This window comes from Ictalurus furcatus, chromosome 9, assembly GCF_023375685.1.
Source record: "Ictalurus furcatus strain D&B chromosome 9, Billie_1.0, whole genome shotgun sequence".
NCBI classification, from domain to species: Eukaryota; Metazoa; Chordata; class Actinopteri; order Siluriformes; family Ictaluridae; genus Ictalurus; species Ictalurus furcatus.
Window position 1 is genome coordinate 12,245,665 of NC_071263.1, and position 25,620 is coordinate 12,271,284.

Below are 25,620 nucleotides of genomic sequence, written 5' to 3' on the forward strand. Positions count from 1 at the left end.
CGACGCTGTGTAGGATAAGTGTTATAGAGATGGAGGGTCATTATATCTATAGAGTTCATATCACTCTAGAGTAGAGTCACTTTAGTAGGAGAATCCCATTAAGGAGAACCTGTCCAAGAGATTAGAAGTCAGACCAGATTGTTGGATTAGATTTGAATTATCAGTTTTTTTGATCCCCAAATTCCCAGATTAGTCATAAAGATTCATCATAAAGCATGTTATACAGTAATACTAATATGAAAGGTATGCAGTGAGGAATTGCTTGTACATGAGCTCAGAGACGCCCACGACTGGTTAGTGTTGATGTGATTGGCAGGGAAGTAATAGTATGCAATCCCTCCTACACAGAGAGCAATTTTGCTCTCTTGGTCTCCCAGCTACGAACCACAGTGGAGTTAACAGGATTCGAACATGTGATCTCCCAATGAGACGTGGACGCTTTACACTCCGAAGCTGAACTGTGGCCATATTCTACATGGTTCTTTGTTGGTGTACGTGTTCATGGAAGGTTGTTCATTTGAACTAATGCAAGCGATCTCTCTCTGTCTGCTTCTGTACTGCTTATATTACAGTAAAACATTTTTGTCTGAGTGTCAGTATTTTAATCACTCAGTAAGAGATCATTAGGAATTGTATTTTTGTTTTTATTGTTTTTGGCAGATGGGGGTGATGGGAGCTGTTGTACATAATATTACTGAAAAATATCCTGGAAAAGTTGTTGAAAATAAAAAAAATCCAAAAGAGCCTGGGAACTCTGCAGGATACTAATGTGAAAAGTTTTATGAGGTTTTTTTTTTTCTTTTCTTGCAGGAACAAGGAGAGACAGCTCTGCATCTTGCAGTGAGGCTGGTAGACAGAACCTCGCTACATATAGTAGACTTCCTCACTCAAAATAGGTAATGGCCTGGAGACCCACACCTGCTCCGTATTATTTTTCTATTTACAGATTAAATGCTGTATGTACCACACCTTCCTGTTGTTTTAGCCCATTTAACGGACCTAAAGAGTCCCCACATTGAAGGTATTCTAAGAAGTAGTGCATTGAGTCGATTGACTGAACTTTCTTGTTTGCTCTCAAGTGTGAATCTGGATAAGCAGACAGCAAAGGGAAGCACGGCGCTGCATTACTGCTGTCTTACGGACAACAGCGAGTGTCTCAAACTGCTCCTAAGAGGCAAAGCTTCCATAGATATTGGTAAGAAACCATCGACTGATCCTGTAATTAGCACTAGCTGCTTTTCCGTTCCCTCTTTTGTGCGGAATAGGAATGTTTCCAGTGTTTCTGTTAAAGTTGAGGTGTTTTTATTTAGCTTCATTCTTTCACATTCTTCTGCTTGGGTTGTTTTGAAAGCTGGAGGTGGTGATAAGAAACGGGATTTGTGTTTGGCATTATCCCCAGTGTTGTCTGTGGGAATTGAGCTAATTAATGCTCTTCTAGTGAACAGCAAAAACAAAAGAGCTAGGCCAGCATCAATGTTTGTGTGTGTGTGTGTGTGTGTGTGTGTGTGTGTGTGTGTGTGTGTGTGTGTGTGTGTGTGTGTGTGTGTGTGTGTCTTCTTTTTGGGGACCAAATGTCCTCTTTTTTCATTATGAAGACATACAAAGTATCATGTTAGGACATTTTGTTGGGCTTCCTCAAAAAACTTTTATACTTTAGTAATCAAAAATATTTGATTTTATTTACTCTGATTAAGCTAAGTTACAATAATACAGTTTGGTGATTAAATATTGTGATACAAGTGTGCATGAGTTGTTATTTCTGACTGTCGTTTGAAAGACAGAAAGTGTGTGTGTGTGTGTGAGAGAGAGAGATTGAGATTGTGTGAAGAAACCCCCTTCCATTTCACTTCAGCCTGTCAATGTGGATATTTTAGTGCTACTAATGATACTTCCGAGTGTAAAACTATTGAATACTGTGTGCAGCTAACGAGGCGGGTGAAACCCCACTAGACATTGCCCGGAGACTCAAACATCTGCAGTGTGAGGAGCTGGTGAGGCGCGATCACTGTGTTTAACACCGCATATGGCTTAATGTAGTACTGTAGTTTCTCAGCTGGACACTACAGAGGTTAACACTGTCTGTGTTCTGTGTGCAGCTGAACCAGGCACTCGCTGGCAAGTTTAACGCACATGTGCATGTCGAATATGAGTGGCGGCTACAGCATGAAGACCTAGACGAGAGCGATGAAGATTTGGATGAGAAGGTGCCCCTGTTTTCCTCTAGTCCAGGAGTTCTCTAATATTTTGCTTCCATGGACCTCTTTCAGTGGAAAAAAATATTATTATAAATCTTGTCACTGCAGAGATTAAATATATGAGTCAAATCTACCACAAGTCATATTATGCAAATGTCTACCAGTATTAATTAAATACTAGAGGCATTAAAGAGCCCCCCCCCCCCCCGGTCTAAACCGTCTTTCTCTCATAGAAACCCAAGCTAGACACTGGGTTAAAAATATAGACTCATAACACCGGTATATAACTGTAATTGCTGTGCTGTATATACTGCACAGCTAATAATATGAATGTCTTTGTGACCTGCGACCTTTCTGTGTACAGTCCAGTCCCCTGAGGCGAGAGGAGAGGCCGGTCAGTTGCTACACGCCTGGCAGCTCAGTGCTGCAGCCCAGTCCGGCCAGTATGTCCAAGGACAAACAACAGCGCTGCTACGTCCCAAACCTGGTCAACAACGAGACGTATGGGACCATCGTCAACACCAGCCCTTCCAGTGGGGTCCTATCCACCTCAGCTCCTCCACTGCCACCCAGAAATATCGGTACCTTCTACTGAATCTTTTACTGATCCAGTACTGATACTGGGGTTCTCTTATGGTGCTTTCACACCGTTTAGTCTGTTTGAAAATTGGACTCTATACGCTTTTGTTTTCAAGTCAGTCAAAATGTTCAAAAACACATGTTCACATTAGTGATACGTCAGCGTATCAGAACTGAAAACCCGTCGAATTAGCTCTGTAGTCCAGTGTTTCAGGTCAGAATGATCTCTTATCCCAGACTCAATATCAGATTGGAACGACTCACCTGTGTGCATCAATTGAACAAAATATTTAAACTGATCAGCCACAACATTATATCCACCTGCCTAATATTGTGTAGGTCCCCATTATGCCGGCAAAACAGATCTGATCCATCGAGGCATGGACTCCTCAAGACCTCTGAAGGTGTGCTGTGGTATCTGGAACCAAGACGTTAGCACCAGATCCTGTAAGTTCCAAGGTGGGGCCTCCATGGATTAGACTTGTTTGTCCAGAACATCCCACAGACGCTCGATCGGATTGAGATCTGGGGAATTTGGAGATCTTTGAGAACTCTGACCGGCACAGCAAGCTGTGACGCACTGGGTAGTCTGACACCTTTCTATCATAGCCAGCACTGACTTTTTCAGCAGTTTGTGCTACATTAGCACTTCTGTGGGATCGGACCAGACGAGCTAACCTTCGCTCCCTACGCGTATCAATGATCCTCGGACACCCATGACCCTATCACCAGTTCATCGTTTGTCCTTCCTTGGACCATTTTTGGTAGGTACTAACCACTGCATACTGGGAACACCCCACAAGACCTGCTGTTTTGGAGATGTTCTGACCCAGTTCTCTAGCCATCACAATTTGGCCCTTTTCAAAGTCACTCAGATCCTTACACTTGCCCATTTTCCCCCGCTTTCAACACGTCAACTTCGAGAACTGACTGTTCACTTGCTGCCTAATATATCCCACTCCTTGACTGTCAGTGGTTTTAATGTTATGGCTGATCGGTGATCATTTAAGCTACTTTACTTGATGTATGGTTACAATAAAATGTGGCTGAAAGGTTAAAAGCCATGGCCGCATATTAGACAGCAGAGAAAGATGAATGACTCAGCACAAGCTATAAGTATCCGACATCCATTTTAGCAGTGTCTCACATTATCAAGGCCAGTATATTAATAATTCCCATTTAAGTGAGACTGTTGATGTAGGATCAGGTTTTGCCTTCTATCTTATCCAAATTCATTGGCACACTTCACTGAAAGAATACTGAAAACTGTCACTGAACTTGTAGCTTTCAAGCTTTATCCTTGAGAGTCTTTTGTAGTGCTGTGTATGTGGGTTATTTATATTGCAGGACTGTTGCAGCATCATAAGCTATATACGTTTGTATAATAAGTTTTCCAGCCTAGACTTTAGTTAGGCTTGTCTCTTGTTGTTGGGTGCAGGACTGAGTCTCTTCGCTGTTCACATCATGACATTGTGGCATGTTCTCCCAGACTCTAACATAATTAAGGCCTGGAGCCGAGCCACGGCCCAAAAACAGAATCAGCCTGGAACTTTGTCTTCCTCTCGAGAAACAAAAAGCAGCCTCTTCTTGGGTGTGGGGAAGCTGGGCAAACTTTCTGTCGGAGTCTGAATGTCCAACATCTCTCTCGTTTTCTCTCTGATCTCGATAGGGCAGCTGACTGGTCACAGTGGAGGTCTCCAAGGTTCTCCAGCGTGGAAGCCTGGCTCCATAGATCTCTCAGGCAGGCAGAGATCCTCCTCGGATCCCCCTAACATGCATCCACCTGTTCCGCCCATGCGAGTCACTTCATCCTCCTGTGAGTCTGCATGGAGTAACGCAAGATGAAATGATGCACAAGAAGAAACATATCGTTTCAAAATTCTCAGTGAAGACATCTTTTTAGGCAGCATATCTTGCTTTTTGACCAATAGTCACACAGTCAGATTTCAGCTTGAGAGTAATTTACACTTGGATCAAAAATAAACCCTGACCTGTGTTATTGCTACACGTTGCTGGTGTGTTGCACCACTAATGCTGCGCTCTCTGCAGTCATAGCGCCGGCCGCTCCCCCTCCTCCTGTTTCTAAACCAGCCAGTGTGATGGAGGCCATGACCATGCAGAGCAAAACCGGACAGGTGCCTCAGGGCCAGAGTATTAACAGGGGTTCCGCTACAAGGTCAGACTTGTAATACACACACACACACACACACACACACACACACACACACACACACCACTAGAGATTTTCAGATACCGTTTCTATTAGAATTGGTCAAAACTACAAAAGCAGCTAATGAATTTGCCTTAAAGCCCGTGTCACGCAGTTTTACACTTACCGTCTTACTCTTAACATTGAATAAGAAAATTGGAATTCTTTTCAGTTAAAAGAAATCTGAATGTAAATATGAATTTACAGGTGCATCTCAAAAAAATTTTATATCGTGGAAAAGTTTTTTCTGTAATTTAATTTTAAAAAGTGGAACTTTCATATATTCTAGATTCATTACACATAAAGTGAAATATTTCAAGCCATTTTGTTTTAATTTTGATGATTATTTAAACTGTAAAACTGCTGCAAACGCTGTACAGCCCTGGATGTGAGAGAGCGTGCATTCAGAGTCCTTCAGATATGTTCACAATAAGGTTTTTGTACATTTGTCTTCTGGTTTCGTTTATTGCAGTTTACACAGCAATCAAGCTTAGTAATGTGTGATACATTGTTGGTAAAAGTAGCTTTAAGTCAAAATAGTCCTTCTGGAGTCATCAAAATTTCCATTAAAAAATGTTTATATCACAATTACCATTCAGATTTGTGACTATATCAACGACATGTATTTGTAGATATATGGCTAAACATGTTTCAGATATGAACACCTCTATACGCACATGCAAGGACTGACTCTAAATATTTGCAAAAACTGTTTATTCTATCAACATTAGCGTATCCCCTACTGCTCTTAATGACAGAATAAGGCTAAACCAGAATCACAGAGTTAGACATTGCCATCAGCACTGAGGCTGATTTTACAGGAAATGTCTTTATAGCCCACAGCAAACATCTCATCAGTGAACACAAGGGTCACTTTGCACATACATAATGCAGAGACCTACAGGGAACTGCAGCTTTGCTCAGGTCATTAACTCCTCTTCAAGGTCTTTTTCCAAGCAGAGAGGCAAAATAAGTAAGATACATAATGTGCTAAGTAGGGCTGCAAAATAGTGATTAAAATAATGATCATCATCGTGATAAATCTGAATAAATCATCACTGGACAGATGGGTGACAGATTAAAGGTAAATAAAACAACAACAATGCAGTGGCTTTGTTTTTGTTGCCATGGTTTAGGTGTGCTTACTGCCTTAGTGGTTAGTGTCGCTGCAAATCACTGATCCTATAATGAGACATTTCTATCCTGATGGGAGTGGTCTCTTCCAGGATGGTCTCTTCCATCCACAGTTCACAAGGGCTCACTAATATGCTTTGTTGAGGATGGAAAGGACATAAATTATATTCCATGGGCCCCACAGTAAGCAGATTTCAACCTAGTTGAACACCATGGGAGATTTTGGAGTGAGGTCTTAGTTAGCACTCTCTAACATCATCATCAGTCGATGAGGAATAAAGATGTTCATCCGTCCAATACAGTTCGAGAAACCTATGGTGGCCTTCCAACTGATTGAAGTCACTCCAATTTGTTTTTTTCCCCCCTTTAATTTGTCACCCGTCTGTATACTATTCATGTTCGAATCAAATAAGGCTGTTTTTTTTAGTTACCACTGTGATCCACTGAGTCAGTAAATCAGTCAATAAATCTGCATCAACAATATGCAATCAGTCATTGTAGAACTAGCCTTCCTTCTCTAGTCTTCTTTAGTTTTATGCACCAGCGTCAGTAAAAAAAAAATCAATCAATTTAAGCTAGGATCATCAATATTTCAGTCGATTACATAGATTTTTTGAGTCTCATGTTTCCCCAATATAGTGTGAATGTTGACTATTTAGCTCACTTTAAATCACTTAGTGAATGTAGGGAAAGCAATAGTTCAGAGAATCCCTGAAATAAAGTAAGGGGGCTTTTTTTTAAATTTGTTGTTTGCAGCTCGGACAAAAGCTACAGCAAGGGGTCACCGGCACACTCGGACACCACAGAGAGACCAGGTAGATGTCAAAGAAACGGCTTAATCTGTGAGTTGTTGATGATCGAGTATGAAATAAGTTGTACTCATTCGGCTGTGTACAGTTTGAATAAAGGGGGTGGGAGCCTTAAGAATTGAGTTGATTGAAGTTTTTCCATGTTGGATGTACTTTGTTTTCACTGCGATATCATTTCCTGTCTTTTGATGAGCAGCAAAGGAAGTTCCTGGATGCCCTCAGAGCACGAGTGGTCAGTCTCTGGCTCCTGGCCACGTACCCAGGAAAACATACCCGGTAAGCTCCATCATATCAGGAGGAAATGCCTGAACCTGATGTGATTGAATTGTAAACAGATGATTCCATGTGTGCAATGCAGAACAGATGATGTATGTGTATTCCGCACATTGTATATGTCGTGTGTGTGTGTGTGTGTCAGAAACAGAGGCCGAAAAGGGTGAAGGCCATCTATAACTGCATGGCTGATAACCCCGATGAGCTGACGTTCACTGAGGGCGAGGTGATAATTGTAGACGGGGAAGAGGACCAGGAGTGGTGGGTGAGTCTGCGCAAGTGTGTGTGAGGAAGATCTGGCCTTTATAAGCAAGTAGGAAGGATGAAGGAGGTCAGGATTTGGAACAGAGTGTGCGAGAAATAGGGGAGGAGAGATAGAGACTTTATCAACTTCCAGTTGCCATGGTGGCCTGGACCTATGCAGTGACCTCATTCTTTCCTTCTGGTTGTGGGAATGCAGGCCAGCTGCTGTTTTCCTTTCTTCATATCTTTGTTCCACTGGCTGCATTTTAATCTTAAGAACTCCAGAGCCTCATCAACAGCACGTCCAGATCATCATCATCTCAGAACACTTCAGTTGTGTACAGATGTGCTTCAGAGAGTTTGGGGAATATATTACCATGCTGCGCTCATGTTTTTGTTTATCAGCAGTCGAGCTGTGCACATGTTTAGCACAGGAAGTGAACAAGAGGTCATTTGTTTCCAGTGGAAATGCCACAGATCTCTAAGCCTTGTTCTGTGTTAAAGCATTACACTAAGGAAAGTTATGCATATTCAAAACCTTTGTTTCCTCACACAGAATGACTGGAAACGTACTTAAACAGGGTCTTCAGGTCTTACAAAAAAGTCATTATTCGTCTGAAATGACATTTTATGAATTCAAGGCCCTGTTAGATTTACATTTTAACATCTTAAATTTAGGCTTTTTGGCAATGCTTAATATGGTGTTACATGTGAATCTATTTTGCAAATATTTGAAATCAAATTATGAATGCTGGTTAACACGGGGTCATTCACACACGACCATAAATTAAGGACAGCCTGAACTTCCTGCTATTGAGCTAGCATAGACAATATGGGCATAGTTAAATTCAACCAAAAGCTTTTAACGGATAAGACATGCTCTTGCTGGTTAAAATTTGTTCCTACTAAGAACTCCAAAACTCATTGCACACTCTGATCGTGGGAACCATGTGAAAGCGGTTGTTTTTTTGCTTGTTGTAAAATACACACCGTTTTCCTTGTAAATAATCATTTTGAAGTGTTTCTATATTAATGTATTGTTACTGGCACTGCAAATTAGGTTTGGGCTGGAAAAAAAAAAGAAAGTATCAAATTTAACGTTAGAATACACTTTAATAGGAACAATCGGCCAATCATGTAACGGTAGCGCAATGCAAAAAGGCAACTTGGCGTGGTTTGAGTATTTAATCGCCTGGTCTTTTTCCAGTCTTCAGCTGTCTAGTTTTGGTGCGCCTGCGCCCTCTGTAGGCTCAGATTACTGTTCTTGACTGGCAGGATCCGCTACAACTAGGTTTGGCATGTTGTGCATTCTGAGATGCTTTTCTGCTCGCCACGTTTGTAAAGAGTGCTTAGTTTGAGTTGCTGTCAGCTCGAATCAGTCTGGCCCTTCTCCTCTGACCTCTCTCGTCAACAAGGCTGCAGGTCTGCCGCTCTCTGGGTGTTTTTATGTACTTCGCACCATTCTGTGTAAAATCGAGAGACTGTTGTGCCCAAAAATCGCAACGAGAGAAAAACATCACTGAGATCACATGTACTACAGATGTATTTTCTCCCCGTTCTGCCATTCGTTGCGGACATTAACTGAAGCTCTTGACCTGCATCTGCATAATGTTATGCACTGCGCTGCTGTTACATGATTGGCCGATTAGACAATTGCATGAATGTGCAGTAATCCATAGATTATGACCCATTTCTTCTTGTTCTTCTTCCAGCTGGGCCATATCGAAGGAGAACCAATGAGGAGAGGCGCCTTCCCTGTCACATTCGTACACTTCATGGCAGACTGACGGTCAAAGGTTTCCAATGATCTGATCTGATCTGATCATCCCTTAGCATGTTTCTGGCTCTACATACTTGGGCTTTACTAATAATTATCGTCATCCGCTTCACCTTCATCATGAAGCTCGTGCCTGTACTGACTCTTTCCAGACAATTAGCTTGCACCAGCGAGCAATGGAGGTTTCTTTTTCCTGAATGTCTTAACACCTAGTCACACCTAGTCACTGTATGTTTGAAGACTGTAAATTGTTCAAGTGTTGCGGCTCACTTTGTTTGTTGACCAGAAAGAAAAAAAGTAGTCAGTTGCGTTGATGCGGTAAATGCACATTTTTATGTAGTTCAAAAAAAGAAAAAGAAAAGCTTTATGGACCTCAACACTGAACTCTTCGCATCCTTCCAGCTTTTAGACGCAGACTAGATGGCTCGTTCATCTGAGAATACGACTGAAAATGCTAATCTCTTGCCTGCTTTAAGGAGATGGACAGAAGGAGAAATGGAAGTGGTTTACTTTTAAAAGCACTGCACTGGAGAAGAAAGGGAAGTTTGCTGTTGCCTCCCCTTGGGATCCTCCACTGTCCCCATTTCCACACTCGCTGCCCCACATCAAAACTTATAAATAGATCCTCCCCTGCTCAAACCTGGGAGCTCTCCTGCCCTGGACTACACTACATATCTGTGAGAAACAGATCTACAGCATGCATTTTGGAATGGAAGAGGCAACCAGAGTAATATAATGTGTGCGTGTGATATTAGATACTATGATCTTGGACTGAATGAACGAAGCAAATACTGAGAGTGGAGCCGAAGATTGGGACAAACCAGCACGGGGTCATGGAACGATCCTCAGATCTGGGTGTATTTGTAAATGAAGCGAGTCTTCTGAGAGCCTGAGCAGTTTGCGATACTCCTGACCTTCCGTCATCCTTTTTTTCCTGTAGCTTTTTCATGTGTTCACAATTTACCGCATCGTTTAAATTCACGTCTAGCCTAATAATGAGTTCATGCTAGCTTTATATTAATATGGCCTATGCTCATATTTATGTCTTCTAGATCTCGTTGAGATTTTAATGCTTTTTAGAGTTGGGTAAGTAATGTCTGCCCAGGTTTTAGGATATATAGGACCAACCCTCCTTATGTACCCTTTAGTGGGGAAAACCAAAACCATTCCTCAGTAACTGTGCATCTCCAGAACCCCACCCCCCTCTCTTCACCCTCCCCACCACCGTTTGTTCCGAAGTGGAGATTGCACATGTGATACTGTACAGCAATATGTTTTATGTGATGAAGTTTTCATTTTGGTTGCAGAGCAACTCTTATAGAATGTTCTATGACATTTTAATTAAAAATCGACATAGTCCCTGGTGAGCTTGAAATACAGTGACCTGTAACTTTAGCAATGAGAAGAGACTTGTAATTAACTTCCAGAATCTTCCTCTGCCTTTTAACTCACTGGAAATGAATAGGACCTGTCTTACGTGGTGCTGTAAATAACTGAAGAATTTATATGTGTATATTTAATTGTAAACATAAAAACTGAACTGATATAGCAATGATGTCGTGTATCACTTCTAGGCTGGGTGTGTAGCCATCTAGACGTTTTCTAAATGGAGGCAAAGAAAAACATTTCACTCTCATTTACTGTCATTCTGTCAACTCTAATATTGTATAAATAAATGGGAAAACTGGAAGTTAAATCAAACTCCAGCTTTCTGAGCTACTTTTTTTTTTTTTTTTTTTAAATATATAAAGGAAATGGTGGCTGAATTTGTGGAAAAAGAGGAAGGTGCAGAATATTTCAGGAGGTTCTACTTTTTGGTTTGTCCATAAACAATCACACTGTCCAGCTTGTACAGCATGTCGATCCCATGTCTAAGAATATAACAAGATCACCACCTAGTGGAGTACAATGGTAGATACCAGTGCACTGTTAGACTTGAACGTATCAGTGCGTTACACGAGGGAAAACACTCATGAGTGGCATTACAAACCGTTAGCAAATCCATCGTTATTTCTGAATTTATTTAGTGTAGTCCTGCTTTGGAATCTGCTTTTTAAAACCTGCTTGCACCCAGTGCACCCTTACAGTTCGGCCACTGGCCTTTCAAAAAAAGCTCTGTAGAAAACAAAAAGTTTCACAATTCAGCAATATCGTGCATATTCTGTGTCCATGGAAGCTGCAGTGACGAAGAAGCTCTCATAGTGAAGCTGACACTAATAGGAGCAGTTTGCTTCTTTAAGCTGAGCTTTGCAAGAGACATGACGCTTGTTTGTAGGTGTCAGGTGTCTTCTGTGAGGATCAAATAATCACCTGTTGGCTAGCGGTACTCTCTTGTTTAACGTCGTTACAGCCAGAAGGAAAGTGGAGACTATTCCAGTGATGTAAATTAGACAGCAGGAATAAAACCTAAGCTGTTAGGAATTTTAAAAGTCCTATTGGTGCTCGTGGGTTAGTCTGTAGACTGAACACAAACACACATGGCTAGTTCCACAGTGTGTTTATAATGTCCGCTAACTTCCATGTAGTGTTTCAGCAATATTTCACTGAACGATTATTGCTATTCGCTTAATTCCAGCTCAAATCATTTACATGTGATGTAGCTGTAAATTATTTGTGTCAGAGTGTGTATGACTAATCTTTGTAATGACAAAAAAATGTATTAAAGGTCTGTCAGTGACTTTTGAAACGCTGACACACACACACAAACACAAGCATAGAAGTGTGGATTTAGTGCATAAAAATGTTTTGTTTTGTTTTGTTTATTTCAGCACAATATTGCAAAAAAACAAAAAACAACAACAAAAAAACATTCAACAGGCCTATTTTCATTGTCATACAGTATTACCATATGGCAGCATACCCCATTTCAGACAGATAATCTTTTAATCTTTAGAGGTGTCTTATTTATCATATAACTCCTGTTTCTTAAAAGAACAATTCTGTTAGGTTTTTATTTTTTATTTTTTTTTTTAACTTTTTACATAGTATTACTTTAGTATTATCTTTCACTTCTATGAAAAAAATTTCAGCTCCACTGGTGAGACTGGATATTCCAGGATTTTATCAAGGACAAAGACAAAAAAAAAAAAACACTTCCAATAAATTTAAATCAATTAAAAAAAGGTTTATTGTACCGTTTTTGAGGTTATAAGTACCGTATGAACTGATCCAGTCCCATCTGGACCAGGATTTATGGGCTGGACAGGAGAGGGTGGGTCTGTTGCAAACAGCACTGAACATCAGACCTCCCCGCCCTCCACCCACTGAGCTACAGCTAGCTGGAATTTACAGCATGTTTGATGAACAAGTCCTTGTGCTCCTCCGTACTCGCTGTAATTACTGTACCACTGATCGCATTAATCCCACGAGAAGCTCAGTTACTGGATCGCAGCCGAAACTGTATGCTGAGCTCAGTGTATATTTACATTAAATAAGATTAAATTAGGCTAAAGACTTGCCTGGAAGGTCTTTGGATGATGGAGGTTGGAATATCAGAAGCAGAGGATATAATGTACACGACTGATGTGTAAACACTGTTCCCTGCAGAGGGAGCGCTTATATTCTGATCACGGAGCAGATTTACTTTATTTTAATCCTAAACTTAACCGCTACAAGAGGAGGAGCGAAAATGGCTTCAGTTCGGGACAAAAACGGATGACTTCTGCGGACACTGTAAACATTATCCATGGAGCATGCCTTTATGCCACTTTGACACTCTGTTAAAGGCTAGGCGGTCGTAGGAGAGATGGACCTCAGGATTTCTCCGAGGCCAGAACACAGTCGAAGGAAGCTGAGAGCACTTTACAGATGGCTTGAGCTTGCTCCTGCCGTGGACAGAATAAAGAGTCAATTATAACTACTGTACCTTTAGTGCGTCATAGTAATAAGAGTTACAGCAGAACTGTAAACACAATGATTCTTAAGGAGTAAAAATCAGTTGGTTGTTTTTGTACAGTACAAGAAACTTTTTCATTCTGAGCTTTCAAGCACATTCGCATCAACAGAACAGGTGTTGCATGAGCAGGTGATCCATGTTCAAACATTTCCGTTCTGCTCCACACGTCTAATAGAATACGAGTGTGTATTTGACATTTTGCCCTGATTAAGACAGGAGGACTAACTCTTCATTGTGAGAAGCCCATTTCTACACCCTATCTGGTGCAAACAATCCCCCCCCCGCCCGCCCCTTTCAGAATTCTGGGTTGTGAGCACAGCAAATACATCACATCAATCATTTTTAAATCAGCTGAAGCTATAAAAACAATATGACAGACTGTATGACAAGATAAAAAAAAAAGGTATGGATACTGAATATGCCTAGAAAATCTAACCGCCGTTTCTCCTTAAAAAAAACAAAACAAACAAACACATGGGACACACCATATACAGTAAATTCTTTAAGAAATCAAAATATTTCTGATTTAAAACATGATAATGTAAACACAGAGACTGTCGACGTGCTCAAATGGAAATTTAACCATACCAACTGCAGTCGCAGTAAGATGTTAAGACCGTGGTTAAGATTTGAATTCCTGACTCAAACAGGAAAACACTTCATATTTAAGTATGCAAGCTATTTATTGATGTGGTGTATCCGCTTACCGCGTTGCTGCACTGGTAGACCCAGATGCTGCACTGCTGCTGCTTGGCATCGGTGGTGTTGAGTGCCAGGAGGTTCCTCCCAGCTCCAAGGCCGTCTTCATAGCACAGCATGCGCACGATCAGGTAGAGAGGGTGTCGGTGTAACACGTCCTAATGGGAGGGTAAAGAACAGCAGGAGGGTTTTAGAGAAAAATGAAAGGGTGTATTCTGTAAATAATAAATAAATAAATACATTTATTCATGATTTTGGTGGTTCTTACACTATATGCGTAAACACTGGGGAAATCTGATCGTGGTACTTTTCATTAGTTCAGTTCGCCTTTCCTTTTGTCCACATTTATTTAAATGTCATTTGATTTTGATCCGTTTGGTCAAACAACACACAACTACCCAGCAAACTGATCCTAAACTTCATACTACTGTTCTAAGTAGAAAGCTAGTGCATTGTATGAACTAACGACCGTTGTCGATCGTGGTTCTGTAATATTGGATGAGACGCACAACTCCACTTAATGTGAGTCATGGCACAAATTCAAAAGAATGAGTCCTGCTACAAAGTGACGAATAAATCACTTTTTTGCTTCTCAAAGTCAAAACTCTCCTTTATTGGAGATATTTGAATGATCTCAAGGTTTTATGAGAATGATAAAGACAATTACCATGCTTATGCGTGATGACGATGCTTATTTATGCTTCGGTTTTGAAATAGCAGCAGGTTACAGAAGACTGATTTGAGAGGAGACATCCGCTTGTACTGATGTGCAAAATACTTCTGAATATTATACCACACCACTGTTGAATAATCGAATCAGACTGGTCAGAAGGTGTTGATTCATTTTCCATAACGGGATGGCTCTAACGATAGTGTTGACTGCGAGGCAAATCACAGGCTTTATATAAATGTTCTTGTTGTTCTTGGACTTGTATGATGGACACTCCACATAATCGAAGGGATTTTAAAAAAATAAATAAATAAAAGCTCATATTTAACATATTAAAAGATCTAATTCTTAATATTGTAGAGTTTTTGATCTCAGGTGTCCTTGGTAACAGTCGATAAGTTTTCCACCATGGGAAAATATTCACTGTAGAGGGCTTTGTGCTTTTCTGATTTCTCTGTAACATCAAAAGCTGCATTTTTGTCATTGAATTCGATAGAAAAAAAAAATGGGCTGATGAGGGAATGACTGTTTATAGCTACTATAAGGTAAGTAATAACATGAACTTGCTTCATGGATGTTCCCTGAACATTAAACAGATAAAACATTAATTGTGGCATTCTTTATTTAATAAAAATTCCCATTTTGTGAAATTGCTGTGGAATAAAAGGCATAACAAACTTTGGGAACGTGCTAGTACAGGAAAATAATCAGACCACCCCACAATTGATTATTTAACATCATACCCATCGTGTTTTATTCTGTACTCAATGAACATGGTGGTCGTGCTCAGGGAGAAGGCACCGAGTGCTTGCTAGACAGAAAAAGCTCAATATTCAAAACATATAGCATACAGATACAACAAATGCCTTAGAATATAAAGATATAAGGCCTTTTACTGTTGCAAGAAAAAAAATGGGCATACAGGTATATTCAACTACAAGACACACCACACTGCACAGCATGTGTGGACTACCTGAATGTTTTAAATCTAATTTTAATGGAACCAGGAACACATGGGGACGTTGCACTTCCCTTTACGTGAACTGCCTTATCGTGCCTTTTTCTTTACAACAAATTTGAATATGGACGTCAAGAGACTTACACACTGGTCCAAAGACGCCACTTTGACTCCATACTTGGACACTCCCAGGATCATCTCCTCTTCTCCAGGCACAAAGGGCAGCTTTCCGTCTTGCTTTGGAGCGAATACAGAGGTTTCCAAGAATTAAACAGAGCCAGTGAATGAGACAATGGCAAAGATGTTAAACCTGGGAACCTGCCAGCTTCAAATAATAACAGCGTAACAACAGGTGGCAACAAGCCATTCTGTGCATTCCTCCAAAAAAAGTTACTTTTAAAAATATATATATTTTTTAAAGAGCTGTGTATATTTTCCAGAATGTTTCCATTTAACATGAAGTTAAGATCATTATGCAATCCATACAGGATTTCAGAGGCTTTTTTTTTTTTTTTTAAATAATGATTGCGGCCAAAAATGCTTGATTTTCCTGCGGCTTTTTCAAAATTCGTGATGCAATTTGCACTGTTTTTTTGGTGCATTTTTTCTTCCTCAGAAAACTACTTGAATTGGCGAAATTGCAATTGCAGGAAATGGTTTTGCACGGTCTTTCGCTGTGATGTTTGTTGGTGAATGAGACCTTTTAGCTGTACTCGTGTTCGATGCACGTGAATCGAAGAGTGCTTTGACAGGATGCGCGTTGTGATGACGTCACACGACACGTCTTGGCCCAAATAACGCGGAGTCTGCTTGATTTTTGCGTTCATTTCTGCGATTGCAATATCGCTAAATCCTGTAGGGACTGATTATCCCAATAATGCCATGCGTTTAGTAGATTGTACAAGTCTGTGATCATTACCTGAGCTGCATCAATATAGCTGATCAGATCTAATGGCTCCTGGAGAGCTTTGCTCATCTCAAAGTCCAGCTTCTCAACAGCTCCCAAATATTTAACTCTGAACTCAGCGCATGTCTCAGATGCACTGTTACCTATAGGTACAATGTGAAGATTGTAATATTTATTATGGATTACGTACAGATGAATGCCGCATTGTTTATATTAAATGTATGACAGCTAACCTGAGCTCTTGGTGGAGTCTGTATCAAGGCTGGCGACTGTGCTGGACCTGGACAGGCCTCCCAGACTGGACTCTACAGACTAGAGGAGGAAAAAACAGGTGTTAATGTCATGTCTTGAGTCGACTGGCGCGTTGCAGTTGAGATGGTTCAGACTGAATAGCTCACCTTGCTCTTGGTGCTGATCTCACTGCTCTGGGAGCTGCTGCTGCTGTGGCGCTTCTTGACCTTGCGGAACATTCTTCAGCACGACACCGCATTCTTCACCATGATGCCAGCACTCCAGGCCTCCTAACACCAGTCCTCTAAACACAATCCAACCAACGCTTATAAAAGGAGCAAAGGGTGGAGAGGTGGGCAGATCATTAATCAGTCCGCCTTTGTACATAAACAGTGGGGAGCACTGCATTCTCTACCCAATAAAGACACTCAGCTGACCTTTATATACATTTATATACTTTATATACAGCAGTGGCATTCAAGAATTTTATTAGAAATTTTATATGGCAAGAAATCGTGCAGTAAAAGTTATGAGTCTACTGCTTTGTTCAGAACTCTTTCGAGGGGAGATTTCTAAGAGATTTCTAAGAGTTGGAATATTTTTGCCAGAGACATCTAATCAACATAATGAAGAATAGCTAGAGGACAATTAAAGATTGGGCAGACTTTAAATTAAAACTATAATGAATTCAGAAATGACTCTGATATTCATACTGATAAGCTGCTGTTCTTGTTAAATGTTCCTGTTAACACAACTACACTTTCTGACTATATAGTAAACATAATTATAGTTATAGAGGACAAATTATTTATAATCGCATTATCCGGTGTCACCCTGATGAGGATGGGTTTGTCCCCTTTGAGTCTTGCTCCTCTAAAGGTTTCTTTGATATTGTCTCAGGGAGTTTTTCCTTGCCACCATCGCCTCTGGCTTGTTCATTAGGAATAAATTCCATCCATTCATTTTCTATAACGCTTATCCTTTAAGCCACAGGGAGCCTATCCTATCGGCACAAGGCGGGGTACACCCTGGACAGGGTGCCAATCCATCGCAAGGCACAATCACATACACATTCACACACCCATTCATACACTACTTTGGACATGCCGATCATATTTTTGGACTGGGGGAGGAAACTGGTGTACCTGGAACAGCACGGGGAGAACATGCAAACTCCACACACACAGGGCAGCGGCGGGAATTGAACCTCCAACCCTGGCGGTGTGAGGCGAACGTGCTAACCACTAAACCACCGTGCACCTTTAGGAATAAATTAATAAATATAAATATGGAATTGATACAATTCTGTAAAGCTGCTATGTGACAATGTCCATTGTTAAAAGCGCTATACAAATAAAATTTTAAATTTAAACTGAAATAATATCAGGTCTACAGCAGACCTATTGCGGTCCTGTTCCACATAAGAAATTGGCTACAGTCAGGAAATGTTCCCCTACAAACTATATGGTTTCTCAGACACAACGGCAAGTGTGGTTATAAGGTAGTTTAGCAGCTTCACAGCTCCAGGGTTCGATCCTTTTTTGTCTCTGTGGCATTTCTGTGCATGTTCCCACAGTGTCCGTGTGGGTTTCCTTCAGGTTCTTTGTTTTCCACCCACCTCCAGTAAGTTTATTGGTTATAAATGAGTGTGTGAATGAATGTGTGTGTATAAGCATGGTGCCTTGCAATGGACTGGCGTCACATCTAGGGTGTATTCCCTCCTCTCCTCCAGTGTGATCCTGACAAGGATAAAGTTACTACAGATGAAAGAATAAATTTTCTGTAACATTAATCCCATTTTCTGAGTTAAAAAATAAACAAGTTCTTCTTATATATGAATAATCCCATTGTAGAATTGAAAAGATCGGCCAAAACTGAAACCTAAACAACAGCGCACCCGGAATCAGTGCTCACGCTCCCACTCGCTAAGGATTGTAGAGTGTGTAGAGTGTGTAAGGAGTGCGTTAAGAGTGTGTACGGAGTGTGTAGTGTGCATAAGGAGAGTGTAGTGTGTGTGAGGAGTGTTTAGTGTGCGTATGGAGAGCGTAGTGTGCGTAACAAAAGTGTAGAGTGCGTACGGAGAGTGTAGAGTGCGTACGGAGAGTATAAGGAGTGCATACAGAGTGTGTAGTGTGTGTAAGGAAAGTGTAGTGTGCGTAAAGAGTGCGTACAGAGTGCGTACGGAGTGCGTAGCGTGCGTATGGAGTGTGCAGTGTGCATAAGGAGAGTGTAGTGTACATGAGAATGTAGTGTGCGTAAGGAGTGTGTACAGTGCGTGAGGAGAGTGTAAGGAGTGTATAGTGTGCGTAAGGAGTGTGTAGAGTACATAAGGAGAGTGTAAGGAGTGTCTAGTGTGCGTAAGGATAGTGTAAGAAGTGTGTAGTGTGCGTAAGGAGAGTGTAGTGTGCGTAAGGAGTGTTTTAGTGTGCGTAAGGAGAGTGTAGTGTGCGTAAGGAGAGTGTAGTGTGTGTAAGGAGAGTGTAAGGAGTGCATAAGGAGAGTGTAAGGAGTACATAAGGAGAGTGTAGAGTGTGGAAGGAATGTGCAAGGAGAGTGTAAGGAGTGTACGGAGAGTGTAGAGTGTGCGTACGGAGAGTGTAGTGTGCGTAAGGAGAGTGTAGAGTGTGCATAAGGAGAGTGTAAATAGTGCATAAGGAGAGTGTAGAGTGTGGAAGGAATGTGTAGTGTGGGTAAGGAGTGTGCAAGGAGAGTGTAAGGAGTGTACTGAGAGTGTAGAGTGTGTACTGAGTGTAGAGTGTGCGTAAGGAGAGTGTAGAGTGGGTAAGGAGAGTGTAGTGTGTGTAAGGAGTGTGTAGAGTGTGCAAGGAGAGTGTAGTGTGCATAAGGAGAGTGTAAATAGTGCATAAGGAGAGTGTAGAGTGTGTAAGGAGTGTGCAAGGAGAGTGTACTGAGAGTGTACTGAGTGTAGAGTGCGCGTAAGGAGAGTGTAGAGTGTGCGTAAGGAGAGTGTAGAGTGTGCGTAAGGAGAGTGCAGAGTGTGTAAGGAGAGTGTAGAGTGTGTGTAAGGAGAGTGTAGAGTGTGTAAGGAGAGTGTAGAGTGTGTGTAAGGAGAGTGTAGAGTGTGTAAGGAGAGTGTAGATTGCGTAAGGAGAGTGTAGATTGCGTAAGGAGAGTGTAAATAGTGCATAAGGAGAGTGTAGAGTGCATAAGGAGTGTGCAACGAGAGTGTAGAGTGTGTAAGGAGAGTGTAGTGTGTGTAAGGAGTGTGTATAGTGTATAAGGAGAGTGTAGTGTGCATAAGGAGAGTGTAGTGTGCATAAGGAGAGTGTAGTGTGCATAAGGAGAGTGTAAGGAGTGTGTAAGGAGAGTGTAGAGTGTGTGTAAGGAGAGTGTAGAGTGTGTGTAAGGAGTGTGTAAGAAGAGTGTAGAGTGTGTGTAAGGAGAGTGTAGAGAGCGTGTAAGGAGAGTTTAGTGTGTATGTGTAAGGAATGTGTAAAGAGAGTGGTAGTAGACTCGGAGCTACTCGCCCGCCTCTAACCGGCTTTGGTTCCTGGCGCGCGCTCGAGTCCTCGCGCGCTCTCGCGTGATTACACCGTACTCGCGAGCGTTAAAATCGCCCATTGTGCGTTTCTCATCAATAAGATACCGTGGAAGTAACGGAAGCCCGTTGCTAGGAGAAATTCCCCCTCTCGCCCCACCCACACCCTACGACCTACTTTCGTTATTCTCCTGCTTAAAGAGGACTTTCTTTCAGCATACATGCGGACCGGGAGCGGGTATAATGGCGGCGCGGGTCTCACCTCTGCTCCGGACTTGTAGTGGGCCAGTTTAAAAGCGTACCGAGGCCGAGGACCATCAAAGCACCGCGTCTCCGGCTCTTTCTGTTTTGGCGAGTCTGTCGGTGACACTTCACTTCCTCTGCGACTCCACCTAGCTGCACTTAAAGGCGCCGCAGCCCGTCTGAGGAACTCTTCACACTTAAGCTCAATAACATAAACAAGGGCGTACCGTGTTGTGGTCAAATACGGTCACAGTGAAAGCTTCAAACTTCCGTGCAACTTACTCAACAGGAAATAAACGTAATCATTAACGGAGCGGCATTACCATGCATGTAAATGAATAAATTAATGAACAAAAAACAAAAACATGTAGCCAAAAAGGAGTTATTAGCGCCTCTTTTAACTGTTTTCACCATATGTTACTAATCACTGCTATGGTTTGTTCTAAATTTAAAAGGGTAGATTATGAAATTTAAGATCAGCACTACACACACACACACACACACACACACAATTTTATTTAATGACATAGTCCATTGTAGTGGATACACTGCACGCTAGTTCTTATTTATTAGTATAATATTATTTTTGTTTACGCGCGGGCGCGCGCGCGCGTGTGTGTGTGTGTGTATATGTATATATATATATATATATATATATATATATATATATATATATATATATATAAACAAGATGAACATGTTTAATCTACATGATTGATATAATAATAACTATAACAGCTTGTTATACAGACAAAATATGTTATTCCTCACATTTTCATTTCATTTTCATTTCAGACCATTTCAGACTATTCTTATATATATTTTTTCCATCACTGTATTTTGAAACGGGTTACCATGAACTACTAATACTGTAAAAACCTCAGTTAAGTAGGCAAAAGCAAGGAGTAAAACCATTACTGTTAATGTTGTGCACTTTTCACGACCTCCTTTAGGGGGCGCAAGCGAGTAACTCCTGCATTAAACCCCAGGCGAAGTGAAACAGGGAGACAGAAGAAGAAGAAGAAGCTATGTTCAGAACATATGTATGGTGTACTTTCATTTAGCACCATGTCGAAAATAAAGAGTATTGTATGGCCTCGGGTGGTTCTGTTTGGAGACTCGATTACACAGGTAGGTTAGGACAAGATGCACAAACAGGCAGGTGCATAGTTTAATTCATCCATTAAGAGACATTTCCTTTCTTTCAGTTTTCTTTCCAAGAGAAAGGATGGGGCTCTGATTTAGCAAACAAGCTGGCGAGGTGAGTGTTTAACTTCATCTTCCCTGTATAAGTACACTACCTAGGCTGTTGTATAGAGTTCCTGTGATGTAAACAAGGTGATTGATAGTCATGAAATGGATTGAGTGCATGATTTTTTCCATCATTCATGATCATACCATACTTCTGCTCTGTGTATTGCTCTTTATATGTTTGTTACTGTATGGAGAATCATTACACATCACTCTTGTGTCAGTGTTTCTCAAACTGGGGAAGATGAAGCTGTGATGCAAAGTTATTATCGTGCTCTTATGGTTATGAGTCTATTAGACTGGTCACTTGAATTATGATGGGTTTAATCTATCTCAGAAACACGTTGGACGTACCTGGTGTATTCTGATGGTGAAAATTGAGGAATAGAAAGCTCTGTGTCTCAAATAAATAGTCAGAATATGAATATGACTGGGCAAATGTAAATAATGTGTATGAAAGAAATATGTGCTGAGGGTATGTGTGAGGAATTTATTTGACAGTTTAATGGGTCCCTGGCTACAAATACCCAGCGAACAATTTTTTGGGTTCCCAGAACGGTCTGGAAAAGATTTTTTAGTTATAACAATAAAAAATAATCTAAAAATAACCATTAGAGAACGTTCTGTATATATGCTCTCTTTAGGTTGTTACCAAAAAAAAAAAAGAACCTACAGAGAATGTTCCTAGAACATTATTATTTGGTTCCCAAAAAAATGATAAATAACCAAACGGGAACCAAATTCAATTCCCTTTATTGTCATTTCAACCATATACAGCTGGTACAGTACACAGTGAAATGAAACAACGTTCCTCCAGGACATAAAACATAAAGCAACACACTAACCACATGAGACGATACAGAACTAAATAAGATCTACACGTTTTTACATAAAGTGCACGTGCAAATGTGTGCTAACAACACAGGACAGTACAATACTACTAAAACAGGACAATAGGCATGTGATAAGGTTAGGGGAATGTTCTGTGTTTGCTGGATAGTTTGGGAACCCTTGCTCTGTGTGTCCAGTATAGGGTTTCAACAGTCTCAGAAAATATCACAGTTTCACATTATTATTATTATTATTATTATTATTATTATTATTTACAATGACTCTTGAAGGAATGAAAACGTAAAGAAGTTTTTTTGGTTGAACAAACGGTTTATTATAATTGAAACTTTAAACCATTTTTTAAAATGGAAGTATGTCTAAAAAAGTTTCCCTGTTGAAAATCAATAAGAAATCTCTCGTTTGAACAAAAGAAATTAGGAGGAAAAAAGGAGCAGGACCTTTAAAAAAAAATAGAGGCGTAAAGATGTGTATGTGCAGGTGAGATTCTCCATCCGACTGCTTTTTTTCTTTCATTCAATACCATAGATAAGCAAATGTACATGGTATGATAACTGTAAATGTTCATACCACGGTATACAGTGAAACCGGTATACCGCTGCATGACTAGTCCAATAGCTTTGCTATACTGTATGTATTGTATCGTTTTGTCAGAAAGTGTGACGTGGTGAACAGAGGTTTGTCTGGATACAACACTCGATGGGCTAAACTGGTTCTTCCCCGGGTCATCCCAAATCACGGTGCTTCTCATCGTTCTATCGCAGCAGTGACCGTGTTCTTCGGTGCAAACGACTCTGCCCTGGAAGGCAAGACAAGTTTAGCTTAGTACCCAATATATCCAAATTAACCTAGAGTTTTCTCAAAATGTGTCTACCATTTGAACGTTTCCTATCGTTCAAATTTTCTCTCAGATAAGAACCCGCAGCAGCATGTTCCCCGTGAGGAATACTCGGAGAATCTGAAGGACATAGTGAAATATCTGGCCTCAGCTGGCGTGCCTAAGGACAAGGTCATATTCATCAGTCCTCCACCAATTCAAGAGGAACTCTGGGAAAAAGAGTGCATACTAAAAGGTCGCTCGCCATTTTTATATGTTTGTTTGTTTGTATGCATTTGAAGATGAATCATATAAAGTTTCCGCCCCTTTGTTCTCCAGGATGTTCTCTGAACCGTCTTAACTCTGTGGCTGGTCAGTATGCTCAGGTGTGTGTCCAGACTGCAAAACAGTGTGGAGTGGACGTGATCGACCTCTGGTCCCTCATGCAAAAAGATGGAGAGGTGCTACACTCCAACACACACACGCTTACCATTGAATTAGTAATTTAACACAAATACAGTATACACGAATACAGGTATTAGGGCTCCACGATCTATTCGTAAATTGTTACTCCAGTATTGCAATCACACAGTATATGCATTCATCTTTGTATCTTTGTCAACAGAGGACAAACACTCTAACAATAAGCCCCAGAAACTGCACAATGCACTTTTTTCAGAAATGTTACAGAACATTACAACTAAATGCGATTATAATTAAGATGAAAGGATTCTGGGGTTAAGCAGTCACAACCATGTTTATTATTTATTTAAACATGATGTTATGCGAATATGCCTGGATTTAAACAAATCTTATTCCTTTTCATTCAGGACTTCTCAGTGTATCTCTCAGACGGCTTGCACCTCTCTGAGAAGGGCAACCGGTTTGTAGCCGAGCACGTGTGGAGCCTGTTAGAGAGCAAAGTGGCTGATTTACCCTTTATCCTGCCTTACTGGGCTGATGTAGACTGTGAGAACCCTGAGAACAGCCTGCTGTGTGATTAGAGTCGACAGCCACACCGGACGTCTAACTGATGCAGGTTTACGGTCACTGGTTCTGTTTTGTGACTTTTTCTGGCCGATTTGCACTGAGGCTTTGTGTTTAAGGGAGGGATGAGAAAAAGGAAAACCAGGTGCTTCGTCACTGGCTGGAGCTCACGGGTAACGCTGGTAAGGGTTGACTCAAGTAACAGTGTGTTCACATCATGTTGGAATTACAAGATGGAGGCTCAGAGGTTCTGCTACGGGTTTTTTAAGTCTCCTCGGACTCACGAACAGTTTAGAATCGTTTATAAAGCGAACAGAAAATTATCCTATTATTTGTCAATACTAGAAAAAAAATGATAGGCATGTATAGAGTTAAATACTGATTTTATACTCCTAACTACTTTAACTGTGGAAGTCAGAAGCATGTAATCAGTCTCTCCAGGATTTTGCGATCGCAGAAATTTTAACACAAAATTCAAGGAAGAGCCACAATATTCGGAAGAGCTTGCAATTTTTTCCGGAATTACCACAGATTTTCCGGAGATTCGGGCCAAGACGCTTCGCGTGACGTCTTCACAACGCACGTTCCGCCAAAGCCCTATTTATTTCACATGCGTCGAACGAGTACAGCTGGAAGGTCTCATTTACCAAACATCACTGCAAAAAAATATTGTGAAAAATTGCAATTTCACCAATTCAAGTAGTTTTCCACAAAAAAAAAAAAAACTCTACAAATTGTATTTCAAATCTTTAAAAAAAAAAAATCTGCAGCAAAATAAAGCGGTTGCAGCAATCACAAAAAAAAAAACCCCTCTGTGAACCCTGTACAGACTGATGTAATGACCAATGACTGTAACTCCAACATGATGTGAATATACAGTAATACATGGCATTATGCTGTTAAGTCCATGAATGCTTTATTTTCTGATGTCCTTTCACAGGTCTTTTTTTGTTTTGCTGTAATATTAAATCAATTTGAATGTCGATACAACAGCAGACAAACCCGGTGCAATGCAAGGAGGATAACAGTAATCCCTACACCAAGCAGCTGACACTGATTTGTATCGACATTCTGATCAGCTTGATTGCAGTCACTTCTTTACTGATGAAAGAGCAATTATTGCACTGTTTTACCAAATCCAAAACACTCATCAGGTACTAAATCACCTCTGCAGATAAAATGAGTTAACGTGTGTGTTTGTGTGTGCGCACACAGGACTGTGCAAGGGCTTGGAAGTATTCATCATTTATGATTAAGATGTTTAATCTGTAATACAGGTTAAGTTCATGTACTCAATTACTCGTTTCTTACTACATTGATGGAAGGATGTGACTTTGATTAAAATGGGTTGGGTTTCTATCCAGTGTGTTTACAGTCATGTTCAGTACAAGAGCG

General features: G+C 40.7%; 3 protein-coding genes across 8 annotated transcripts in view; 2 read left to right on the forward strand and 1 right to left on the reverse strand.

The window, feature by feature from the left end:
* asap2a (ArfGAP with SH3 domain, ankyrin repeat and PH domain 2a) overlaps positions 1-10,771 on the forward strand; it is an 87,429-nt gene extending 76,658 nt beyond the window's left edge. The window contains exons 18-28 of one of the 4 annotated variants that reach the window (XM_053633502.1): positions 811-896; positions 1,080-1,195; positions 1,924-1,991; positions 2,097-2,204; positions 2,560-2,776; positions 4,444-4,590; positions 4,824-4,950; positions 6,874-6,959; positions 7,123-7,202; positions 7,345-7,464; positions 9,155-10,771. In XM_053633502.1, the coding sequence (XP_053489477.1) occupies positions 811-896; positions 1,080-1,195; positions 1,924-1,991; positions 2,097-2,204; positions 2,560-2,776; positions 4,444-4,590; positions 4,824-4,950; positions 6,874-6,959; positions 7,123-7,202; positions 7,345-7,464; positions 9,155-9,229 (1,230 nt within the window). In that variant the 3' untranslated portion in view covers positions 9,230-10,771. The remainder of the gene's footprint in view (positions 1-810; positions 897-1,079; positions 1,196-1,923; positions 1,992-2,096; positions 2,205-2,559; positions 2,777-4,443; positions 4,591-4,823; positions 4,951-6,873; positions 6,960-7,122; positions 7,203-7,344; positions 7,465-9,154) is intronic. The other 3 variants (XM_053633503.1, XM_053633504.1, XM_053633505.1) reach the window with 3 other exon arrangements.
* Positions 10,772-12,328: 1,557 nt separating this feature from the next.
* On the reverse strand, positions 12,329-20,468 carry itgb1bp1 (integrin beta 1 binding protein 1). Of its 2 annotated transcripts, none has more exons than XM_053633512.1 (7): positions 20,341-20,468; positions 16,747-16,904; positions 16,582-16,660; positions 16,361-16,491; positions 15,586-15,678; positions 13,822-13,971; positions 12,329-13,043 (listed from the first exon to the last, which is right to left on the reverse strand). In XM_053633512.1, exons 2-7 carry the CDS (start codon positions 16,816-16,818, stop codon positions 12,972-12,974), a joined length of 597 nt encoding a protein of 198 aa, XP_053489487.1. In that variant the 5' UTR covers positions 16,819-16,904; positions 20,341-20,468; the 3' UTR covers positions 12,329-12,971. The 2 variants fall into 2 exon arrangements, with proteins under 2 accessions (XP_053489487.1, XP_053489486.1); XM_053633511.1 differs by having other exon boundaries at positions 16,747-16,883; positions 20,341-20,465.
* Position 20,469: 1 nt separating this feature from the next.
* On the forward strand, positions 20,470-25,584 carry iah1 (isoamyl acetate hydrolyzing esterase 1 (putative)). 2 transcript variants are annotated; one of them, XM_053633509.1, is made up of 7 exons: positions 20,470-20,651; positions 21,275-21,452; positions 21,530-21,582; positions 23,076-23,227; positions 23,333-23,494; positions 23,578-23,699; positions 24,069-25,584. In XM_053633509.1, coding segments are annotated over exons 1-7 (843 nt in total). In that variant the 5' UTR covers positions 20,470-20,649; the 3' UTR covers positions 24,243-25,584. The 2 variants fall into 2 exon arrangements, with proteins under 2 accessions (XP_053489484.1, XP_053489485.1); XM_053633510.1 differs by having other exon boundaries at positions 20,470-20,619.
* The last annotated feature ends 36 nt before the right edge of the window (positions 25,585-25,620 follow it).